The sequence below is a fragment of the Brassica napus genome, chromosome C4 (assembly GCF_020379485.1).
Source record: "Brassica napus cultivar Da-Ae chromosome C4, Da-Ae, whole genome shotgun sequence".
NCBI lineage: Eukaryota > Viridiplantae > Streptophyta > Magnoliopsida > Brassicales > Brassicaceae > Brassica > Brassica napus.
In genome coordinates, this window is record NC_063447.1 from 30,678,069 (window position 1) to 30,689,451 (window position 11,383).

At 34.9% G+C, this 11,383-nt stretch overlaps 2 protein-coding genes across 2 annotated transcripts; both read right to left on the reverse strand.

Annotated features, from left to right (window-relative positions):
* Positions 1-2,210, reverse strand: LOC111215150. Its single transcript, XM_022718489.2, has 4 exons — positions 1,848-2,210; positions 709-867; positions 486-594; positions 1-384 (listed from the first exon to the last, which is right to left on the reverse strand). Exons 1-4 carry the CDS (start codon positions 2,178-2,180, stop codon positions 191-193), a joined length of 795 nt encoding a protein of 264 aa, XP_022574210.2. The 5' UTR covers positions 2,181-2,210; the 3' UTR covers positions 1-190.
* Positions 2,211-7,336: 5,126 nt separating this feature from the next.
* LOC111215149 lies at positions 7,337-9,287 on the reverse strand. The gene is made up of 4 exons (XM_022718488.2): positions 8,891-9,287; positions 8,389-8,547; positions 8,183-8,291; positions 7,337-7,784 (listed from the first exon to the last, which is right to left on the reverse strand). The coding sequence occupies exons 1-4, from the start codon at positions 9,206-9,208 to the stop codon at positions 7,570-7,572; spliced, it is 801 nt and encodes a 266-aa protein (XP_022574209.2). The 5' UTR covers positions 9,209-9,287; the 3' UTR covers positions 7,337-7,569.
* Positions 9,288-11,383: the final 2,096 nt, after the last annotated feature.

Genomic DNA, 11,383 nt, shown 5'->3' on the forward strand with positions numbered 1-11,383 from the left:
TATCAGATAATATGTATACCACTAAATAACAAGTTTCTTGTCTAATGACAATGCTCGTGCTTACAATACAAATACAACACAAATACAACCCTTTCATGTGTTTACATTTTTACGTGTTTGTATAATGTTATTTTATTGAATCAAACCTGTGAAACCAAATATTCATATACAAAACCGGGTAAATAGGAGATTAGGTTATAACAGGACCATGGATTGGGGCTTTGTTGTCCTTGAAAGCTACACCATGACTAGTAACCACCTCAAATTCCTCAGATTCATTATTATTCGAAACCTGCCTTCTCAGTTCAACACAACCACAGTAATCTACTAAGTACTTAGTTGCGTCATTGAAGTATTTGTAAAGTATAGTACCTACTCCTCCCCCTGCAAGATTTCCAAAACCCCCAAAATAAAAAACGGTTTCAAGATTAGAGAAATGTTGTTTTTGAGTTAAAACTAAAAGCCATATATAATTTATTGCTTACAATGAGTGACTAATAACAAATTTTCAGATGGATACTTGTCTGCAAGAACCTTCAGTGTACTAACATATCGTTCTTTAAAGCCTGCCGCAGATTCTTCCCATTGTGGCAACTAAACACAACCAACATAGAATCGAGGAAAAAATATATAATATCAAGATTATACTCAAAGAAATTAAGAAGAAGATGAAGAAGGATCTTCCAAAACATGTCGTAGAGAGAGCACCTCTTTACAAGCCATATCCACATTAATGTCAACTGTTCCCTCAGGAAACATAGCTTGTAGATCTGAAATCCTGAAATCAAACTTCCCATCTTTGGGAGCAACCTCACTCTTAATAGCCCCTGTGTTCAGTATCTCGCACAATCCAAATTCAATAGCTACCTGAAGCAGAGGAGACAAGGCATAAAGCAAATGCGTCAATAAAAATGATCATACTATATATTGGGTTTTGAATTATGTTAGTAAAAAATAAAAGTATATATTACGATACATCGCCAACTAGGAACTTTTATCCGAGATCCGGATTTGATCCGAGATTCGATCCGGATCCGATCCAAAAAATCTGGATATCCGGAGGGGCCGAATCCGGATAGTAAAATGTTGGATCCGTCAAAGCCGGATCCGAATCCGGATATTTTAAATTTTTAGTCTGGATATCCGGATCCGTAAGTTTTATTAATAACTATTTCCAAAATAGTAATATCCATATATAATAATTAATTTTATTTAATATATTTTCATTTTTATAATAGTATATATAAATTTTATGTAAATTTTGTAATATTGTACATAGAAATAATTAAAAACATTATATATATTTTTATTTTTAAATTATTGTTAATATTTTATATATATTGATATTATTTTTTATTTATTTTAAGGATCCAAATCCGGATCCGGATATCCGCCGGATATTACAATTTTTAGAAGGATATCCGACACCCGGATATCCGAGAACCCCAGATCCGGATAAAGATAGTAAAATTATGGATCCGCCGGATAAGGATCCGGATCTGGATACCTTAAAATTGCTCGGATATCCGATCCGTCTCAGACCTATCGCCAACATTGGTAAAAATTAAAAATTACCAGGTACGTTCGTTCCAAAAAAAAAATATGTTCTAGAAACAAAACTGTTTCATAAAAAATATACATTTTATATGTTTTTATAACATTTATATTATGTAATAATAATAAATTATAAATTTCAAAAATAATAAGTAAGCTCATTAAATTCTTATTAGTTGTATTTTATTAAAAATTAGTAATCATATAAAATGATGTATCTGTAATATAAATTTACTGTGGTTTTTTCTAATACGTGTGAACAAATGAATATAGAGTGTTATATATTGTCTAACCTTGAGCTTAGAGTTATCGATGGAAGGCACATCTTTAGAAGACATAGCGTTGTCATCGAGATTGACGGCTGAGAGAGCGGCGACGACTTGAGCAGCGGTCTGGATGCACCGGAGGAAAGGAGAAACAATGACACGGTGAATCGGAAACCCAACCTGAGATCGGATTCTTTGACCGGTTTGAAAGGCTCGAACCTTACCGTCGTGAACGAGCGGAGGATCCCACGGTCTCACAGCGGTTGAAACCCAAAGTGGCTCGCAATGGTCGGCTCGATCACCGTGGCGCATCACAATGACATTTTGGTGGCCATTGATTTTTCCTTTAGCAAACTCCATTGCTCTTTTTCTTTGTGGTTTTTTGGCAGTAGCAATTGGATGTATTTATACATGCAACGATCTTTTGTTTTTGTTTTTGATGTAATAAAGTTTATTCCACAATAGGAAATTGCATGGAAGAGCATCATTACACAATAAGTTATTGTTTTAATTTGCATGACTAATTGAAATAACTACGAAGTTTACACTAATATAATCCAACACTATAAGAAAGTACCAAGCATTAACCGATTAAAACGGTATTCGAATTAACAGATTTCATTGTTGCTCTGATTGTTTAGCCGTGGTGTGACCTTTGGAGTGCGTTAGACGTTGATCATTGCACAATAAGTCATTTAGTATTTTTTTTAGAAGAATCAGTGAAATTACAACGAAGTTTACATCTTATATAATCCAGCATTCATATACAGAAACCATCAAGAATGAACTGATTAAATAAATAAATCGTTAATTCATAATTGAACTGCATTCTCCATTTTTGGTCAACTAGTACATCTTTTAACTTTCTACAATATATAAGTTTAAGTAATTAATGCATAATAGCATACTGTAAAATCAGTTGCACAAAAAGAAGCATTTGTAAAATCTTATATTCTAATAAGATGTGACTTGCTATTAAGTAGTCCAAATAAACGCATAGACGAAAATGAAATGCATAGAGGTAATAAACATATAAACATTGTTATATATTAGTCGGATCTACTGGCTGGATAACAAAGCAACCTCAGTGGAGAGGTTCTCAAATTGAGTTTCTAAGCCACAAAATATTGTTATTTAATATGTTTTATTATTTAATTAATTTTATTTTAAATATCTAAAAGATGACAGGGATGAGTAAAGGTATATCTATCACATTAGAATTTGTAATTTTGTATCTATGTCTCTCTGCTTTTATATTTTTAATTTACTTTAGCTATCAAGTGAGAACTCACATTCAAATTGCTTTAAGAGACATTACGAAAAGTGGATGTTATGAACTGATGGTGATTGGTAAATAGAGTTAAGAGCACCACCACGCCGTGTGCTTTGCTCTTGCGCTTCACTCATGCTCTTATCCTCGAGCCCGGCTCTCCCTCTTTAACGCCTCTCAACCCCTACATCAAACCAAGTATTCCGTACTCAGCTCATTTTCGACAAGACTCACCCGAATCACGACGACAGTTCCCTCTGATGATGCTTCATGCTCCGATGTCTTGGGTGCGATGATGTGCCAAAGGAAAATCCTAATCTTAGTGGGCCTTATGGGTTTGGGCCTTGCAACCGGTTCACCTAGCCGGCCTCCCTCTCTTGTGTATCCTCCTTCCCATAGTCCGAAAATACTTTCTTGTGGTCTCGTACCACAATTCCCTCCGTCTGTGTCCATATCAAGCTTTGTAGTGTCAAATTCTATTATGGAGCGGGAGATGATGTTAGGTTCTGCCGGAAGTATCACTGAGTATGTTCTCTAATATATATGAGATTCACATAGTCTTTTCAGAGATCACTGTTGGAAATAAGGCTATTTGTTTACTGGACTATTTAGCTAGTTCTAGCTTTTCTTGGGACTTTGCAGCCTCCTCTCAAACCTATTCGCTTGGGTCTATCAACCTTGTTTACGACTACGTTAAGCTTGTTGGAGATTTCGGTTTTTCAGGGATACAAGTGAAGATTATCCATGGACCTCTTCACATTGAGCAAGTCTCTCCCGCCAACATTCATATCTTATGTTTTAGTGTACTATCTTTGTTGTTCAGCTTACCGTTGAGATTAACTCTGGGTTTTATCGTCTTACCATCGAGCATGGCTCCGGTTGTAACCCTTTAAACATTTTGAGTTTTTATATATTTTGTTGACAAAGAAAAAGCACTCCAATAGAGAGTTCTAGTTTAGGAATTCCAAAGTACATATAATATATATTATATATGTGTATGTAATTGCATGGTTCTAAATTTTATGGAAAATCCAACCCAAAATATCTAAAATCAATATGTATTTTTAGTCTCTAAGCTAGAACCAACCCCTCTCTTGTGTATCCTCCTTCCCATAGCCCGAAAATACTTTCTTGTGGTCTTGTACCACAATTCCCTCCGTCTGTGTCCATATCAAGCTTTGTAGTGTCAAATTCTATTATGGAGCGGGAGATGATGTTAGGTTCTGCCGGAAGTATCACTGAGTATGTTCTCTAATATATATGAGATTTACATAGTCATTTCAGAGATCACTGTTGGAAATAAGGCTATTTGTTTACTGGACTATTTAGCTAGTTCTAGCTTTTCTTGGGACTTTGCAGCCTCCTCTCAAACCTATTCGCTTGGGTCTATCAACCTTGTTTAAGACTATGTTAAGCTTGTTGGAGCTTTCATTTTTTCAGGGATACAAGTGAAGATTATCCATGGACCTCTTCACATTGAGCAAGTCTCTCCCGCCAACATTCATATCTTATGTTTTAGTGTACTATCTTTGTTGTTCAGCGTACCGTTGAGATTAACTCTGGGTTTTATCGTCTTACCATCGAGCATGGCTCCGGTTGTAACCCTTTAAAAATTTTGAGTTTTTATATATTTTGTTGACAAAGAAAAAGCACTCCAATAGAGAGTTCTAGTTTAGGAATTCCAAAAGTACATATAATATATATTATATATGTGTATATAATTGCATGGTTCTAAATTTTATGGAAAATCCAACCCAAAATATCTAAAATCAATATGTATTTTTAGTCTCTAAGCTAGAACCAACCCCTCTCTTGTGTATCCTCCTTCCCATAGCCCGAAAATACTTTCTTGTGGTCTCGTACCACAATTCCCTCCGTCTGTGTCCATATCAAGCTTTGTAGTTTCAAATTCTATTATGGAGCGGGAGATGATGTTAGGTTCTGCCGGAAGTATCACTGAGTATGTTCTCTAATATATATGAGATTCACAAAGTGTTTTCAGAGATCACTGTTGGAAATAAGGCTATTTGTTTACTGGACTATTTAGCTAGTTCTAGCTTTTCTTGGGACTTTGCAGCCTCCTCTCAAACCTATTCGCTTGGGTCTATCAACCTTGTTTACGACTATGTTAAGCTTGTTGGAGCTTTCATTTTTTCAGGGATACAGGTGAAGATTATCCATGGACCTCTTCACATTGAGCAAGTCTCTCCCGCCAACATTCATATCTTATGTTTTAGTGTACTATCTTTGTTGTTCAGCGTACCGTTGAGATTAACTCTGGGTTTTATCGTCTTACCATCGAGCATGGCTCCGGTTGTAACCCTTTAAAAATTTTGAGTTTTTATATATTTTGTTGACAAAGAAAAAGCACTCCAATAGAGAGTTCTAGTTTAGGAATTCCAAAAGTACATATAATATATATTATATATGTGTATATAATTGCATGGTTCTAAATTTTATGGAAAATCCAACCCAAAATATCTAAAATCAATATGTATTTTTAGTCTCTAAGCTAGAACCAACCCCTCTCTTGTGTATCCTCCTTCCCATAGCCCGAAAATACTTTCTTGTGGTCTCGTACCACAATTCCCTCCGTCTGTGTCCATATCAAGCTTTGTAGTTTCAAATTCTATTATGGAGCGGGAGATGATGTTAGGTTCTGCCGGAAGTATCACTGAGTATGTTCTCTAATATATATGAGATTCACAAAGTGTTTTCAGAGATCACTGTTGGAAATAAGGCTATTTGTTTACTGGACTATTTAGCTAGTTCTAGCTTTTCTTGGGACTTTGCAGCCTCCTCTCAAACCTATTCGCTTGGGTCTATCAACCTTGTTTACGACTATGTTAAGCTTGTTGGAGCTTTCGTTTTTTCAGGGATACAGGTGAAGATTATCCATGGACCTCTTCACATTGAGCAAGTCTCTCCCGCCAACATTCATATCTTATGTTTTAGTGTACTATCTTTGTTGTTCAGCATACCGTTGAGATTAACTTTGGGTTTTATCGTCTTACCATCGAGCATGGCTCAGGTTGTAACCCTTTAAACATTTTGAGTTTTTATATATTTTGTTGACAAAGAAAAAGCACTCCAATAGAGAGTTCTAGTTTAGGAATTCCAAAAGTACATATAATATATATTATATATGTGTATGTAATTGCATGGTTCTAAATTTTATGGAAAATCCAACCCAAAATATCTAAGCTAGAACCAACACCCCCCCCTCCCCAAATATCGGAGGTGCTCAACGGCTCTGTCTATTAAATGCTGATCAATAGAGTGACAAAGCATGATAACATGTGACCAGTTTACAAGTCTATAGACTAGACAACAGTTAGAGAAAATAAATATTGCACGATTTTAATAACACGTGACCCGTTTACAAGTCTAGACAACAGTTTCAGAATTTAGCATTGCTTCAATATATTCCCTTACACGTAATTTTAATAACACGTGACCCGTTTACAAGTCTAGACAACAGTTTGACAGCATTGCTTCCATATATTCCCTTGCACGATTACATTCACAACTATTAGAAATTTCTTCTGATACCTATTTTTAAGTTTCTGTCACAAAAATAACAAATGACAAAAATAAGTTTTATTAAAAGATAAAAATGTGTGTTTTACCTTATGATTAACTAATTTGGACGGTTTAGAGTTAGAATTTATAGTTAAGAGGTGGGGTTTTGGAGATAGAGTTTCAAATTTTAAAAATAAAAAATAAATATTAAAAATTTAAAATAAAAAGGCTATTTTGGTCATTTTCTTTTTTAAGAGTTATTTTTGTAACAAAAACTTAAAAATTGCTATCCGAGAGAATTGCCCTTAAAATTATCTTTTATATATAAGCCAAGTCTAATAAGTATTCACCGGAAACAATCAAGAAATTAATATATTCTCCTTGATAAGTCATGTCTTTTCTTACATCCAAAAACGTAAAGTTTGATGAAACCAAATGCAAAGCCTTGAAAGAAATCGTATTTTAAATGGGCAGCAAACTGCCAGAAGATTGTGGAGGCAATGAATGTATATTGCATGTCTAAGAAAGAGCTTCTGCGTTTGGTATCGCTCCTTGATGAGAAGTGCAAGTGCCCCTCCTACGTGAAGGACACACGTAAGGTTTATCGTTGCTCCCAAATAATAGCAACGAGAAATGATAGCTATGCTTTTAATCTCCTTAAAATTTCATTTCATGTTATTGTCGTTGTTGTTGTTTCTACTCTGCTTATAGTATTCCCCTTCAATAAAGTAGTACAACATTTCAATTTATATTTTAGAATGATATCTCTGATAAAAATGAAACATAGATTACATCAGTGGAAAAGGGGAAAATGAAAAAAAAAACAAAAAAAATAAATAAAGAGATCGAACCATAAATATGTAGGTGTTTCGAAAATTTATGGAAGAGAATGAAAAATTATTGAATCATGTTTCATTGAATCTAACCGTCAAACAAAAATATTCATATAAAAGCCGTCTAAATGGGAGATTGGATTATAAGAGGACCATGAATCGGGGCTTTGTTGTTCTTGAAAGCTACACCATGACTTGTAACCACCTCAAAGTCCGCAGATTCACCAAATCCATCATTATCCATAATCTGCCTTCTCAACTCAACACAACCACAGTAGTCTACTAAGTACTTAGTTGCGTCTTTGAAGTATTTGTAAAGCATAGAACTTACACCTCCCCCTGCAAATTCCCAACCAATAAAATAAACGGTATCATGTTTAGACAAATGTCGGTTTTGAGATAAAACTAAAAAAGCCACGATGTTTTTGCTCAGAGCATCTCCAATGTACATTTCTATATTTTCTTCTAACATGGAGATCTCTATTATAGAGGTGGATTTGCTCCAATGTATACTTCTATAATAGAGTTCATCTATTTTAGAAAAAAATATAGAAGAATTTTACTTTTTGTCTTTATATTTGGAGATAAAAATAACAATTCTCCATATTTTCCCCTATAAATAGATGAATTCTATTATAGATACGTACATTGAAGCAAATTTCTTCTATAATAGAATTTATCTATTTTAAAAAAAATATAGAAATAAAAATATATGGGTGGGTTGGAGATGATCTTACAGTGGGTGACTAGTAACAAATTCTCTGAAGGATACTTCTCTGCAAGAATCTTCAATGTATTAACATATCTTTCTTTAAAGTCTTCCACAGATTCTCCCCACTGTGGAAACTAGACACAACCAGCATAGAATCGTGGAAAATATAGTCAAAGAAATGAAGAAGAGATTAAGTAGGAATCTTCTATAAAAATGTTGTAGAGAGAGTACCTCTTTATAAGCCATTTCCACATTGTGATCAAATGTTCCCTCAGGAAACATAGCTTCAAGATCTGAAAACTTGAAATCAAACTTCCCATCTTTGGGAACAACGTCACTCTTAATAGCCATTGTGTTCAATGTCTCGCACAATCCAAATTCAATAGCCACCTGACAAGGCATAAAGAGCATCCCTAATGCTTCAATAAAAATGATCAACATACTTTTTGAAGTTTCAGCTTACAAAATTAGTAAATTTATCATATAATTCAATATATATATACGTACTTTGTGAATTAATACGATCTATCACAACTCAGATATACGTACTTTGTAGGTATATATTATTTTTCGTCTACCATTCATATACACATATTAGGCTTTCACCAACATTAGTAAAAAAAAGTAAAAGTATATATTATGATATTGATACATCACTAACATTCATAAAAAGTAAAAAACTACTAAGTCTACTACTATATTACATTCTAAAGAATTACTGTTCTTGTCTAACCTTGAGCTTAGAGATATCGATGGAAGGCATAGCGTTGTCATCGAGATCGTCGGCTGAGAGAGCGGCGACGACTTCGGCAGCGGTCTGGATGCAGCGGAGGAAAGGAGAAACAAAGACACGGTGAATCGGAAACCCAATCTGAGATCGGATTCTTTGACCGGTTTGATAGGCTCGAACCTTACCATCGTGTACGAGCGGAGGATCCCACGGTCTCTCAGCGGTTGAAACCCATAGTGGCTTACAATGGTCGAGCCGATCACCGTGGCGCATCACGATGATGTTTTGGTGGCCATTCATATTTGATTTAGCAGACTCCATTAATGCTCTTTTTCTGTGTGGTCTTTGCTACTAGACATGGGAGAGGTATTTATTTATACATGCAAGTGACTCTTTTTTTGGTGTAATAAAGTTATAACGAAGTGGTGTCTTTATGTGGAATAAAATTCTACATAAAGGAAATTGCGTGGAAGATCATTAGATTCTTGTTTTTACATGACTCACCGAAATTACTAAGAAGCTTACATCTACATGAATCCAAAATTACTAGAAACCACCAAGAATTAACCAGTTAAAATAAAATAAATAAATCGTAATTGAACTGCATTGCACGGTTATAGCATTAAACATGGAAAGAGTAGTACAATCTGGATGACATTCTTTAACTACGTACGAGTGTGGTCTCTTTTTTTTTGTGAAATCTTATTCACAAACGAAATTGCGAGGAAGATCATTACATGAAAATGATAAAACTTTTGTTTTACATGGCCCATTAATTTAAAAAAAAAAAAATTATTTTAACGGCAATTACTGCGAAGTACAGATTTATATGATCCACCATTTTCGAAAACCACGAAAATGTTATAAAATTAATGAAAAAATCTATTTTTATTTATAACATAGAGGTTCCTTATATAGGAGATTAAACCGACATAGATAAATAAAAAGATTACAAATCATAATCTATTGGTTATGAGTCATCCACAATCTGGTTCATAACACTGCCCCTTAGATGCCATAACAATTTAGAGCTTGTAATGTGCTTTAATGTTGCATCATTAAAACCTTACCAGAAAAACCCAATTGAGACAAAACCATGGTGAAGGAAAAAGAGTACAACACACATTACTCCCCCTGATTTGGACATTACTGAAGGTCCCTTGGACCTCTCCAATTTTCTGCAATCTGTGGGTGATGAAGATCTTGGGCAGAATATGCTTCGTCCTCGAACATGATAGTTGGTTCTTCTTTACCATCGGCCATGCCACAATTTGATCGAACATATTGAGTCATCGACCTCAAATACACACACACGAAATCTTGGATGATGTTGCTGTGATATGCGTGTACCACCATGTGTAAAACATAACATGTCTGAAAAACAAATCAACAAAACCAAATAACCCCTCTTTGGGCTGGTTAGTATAAAATAAACCAAAATCAAAGGCTTCTTCATCGTCCTTCTTATGGACCAATCAGATCAGTGTCTAAAACAAGACTTCTGCATCGTCCATCTCAGGACTAAATGGACTTCTTTATCGTCCACCTTTGGACTGAATGAATCAGTGTCCAAAACAAGTGATCCCACGCCCATGTACTAGGTAATGGGTGAGACTGATCCATATTAAATCTCTTGAGTACCCTTTTCTGTATATACTATTTGATGCACAAGGATTTCATTGTTAATGTACTCAAGCTGTAATCTCAAACAAAACTTTGTTTTCCAAGATCTTTCATCTCAAACTCTTTCTTGAGATATTCAACTGTTTGGGAAATTGTATTCAGAGGTTCCTAGGATATTCAGATCATATACTTTGATGATTATCAATATTGTTCCCGAGAACTTGCTGTACTTTCAGCTCAATACCCTCTAGTACTTTCATTATCCAATGGACCATATAAATATGCAGTCACTACATCAACTTGCTGCAAGTCTAATTTTCTCGCTTATATAGCCAGACTTATGAGAAATCTAAAAGTAGTTGCATCCACCACATGGGAGTATGTCTCCTCATAATCTATTACTGGTCTTTGTGAGAATCCTTGTGCAACATCAGCTTTATATCTCACGATTTCTATTCCTCACAAGACCCATTTATATCCACTGGTTTTAACATCATATGGCGTCTTAATCATATGGCCAAATACGCATTTCTTCCTTAAACTATTTAACCCCACGTTTCCATTCAATCCAATCTGTTCTACGAGTGCGCACTCTTATATTGACGTGGGTTCATGATCCTCGCTTATATTCATAAATTCAAGTGCTATCTTGTATTCAAATAAATCATCTTATGTCGACATTCCTTATTGGTTCCATTATGTTCCAGACATGATATAATCGATTGAGATTCATTATTATCAGGACCTTTAATACTTTGCAGCTTGGCGTCCCAAGCTACATTGTTTGGTACCTGTACCTTAGAGCCGGCCGGCCTTATCTCCATGTCTGGGATGGTTTCCTTAGTAACTTCGAATTTGGATTTTGATTATCAT

What these genes read in the sequence shown, in the direction of transcription:
- LOC111215149 (XM_022718488.2), bottom strand. Translation starts at nt 9,208, where the DNA reads ATGGAGTCTGCTAAATCAAATATGAATGGCCACCAAAACATCATCGTG. An exon ending in TGGAAATGGCTTATAAAGAG is followed by an intron (nt 8,292 to 8,388) that starts GTACTCTCTCTA and finishes GGTTGTGTCTAG; the next exon opens with TTTCCACAGTGGGGAGAATC. An exon ending in TTTGTTACTAGTCACCCACT is followed by an intron (nt 7,785 to 8,182) that starts GTAAGATCATCT and finishes GGGAATTTGCAG; the next exon opens with GGGGAGGTGTAAGTTCTATG.
- LOC111215150 (XM_022718489.2), bottom strand. Translation starts at nt 2,180, where the DNA reads ATGGAGTTTGCTAAAGGAAAAATCAATGGCCACCAAAATGTCATTGTG. An exon ending in TCGATAACTCTAAGCTCAAG is followed by an intron (nt 868 to 1,847) that starts GTTAGACAATAT and finishes CCTCTGCTTCAG; the next exon opens with GTAGCTATTGAATTTGGATT. An exon ending in TGGATATGGCTTGTAAAGAG is followed by an intron (nt 595 to 708) that starts GTGCTCTCTCTA and finishes GGTTGTGTTTAG; the next exon opens with TTGCCACAATGGGAAGAATC.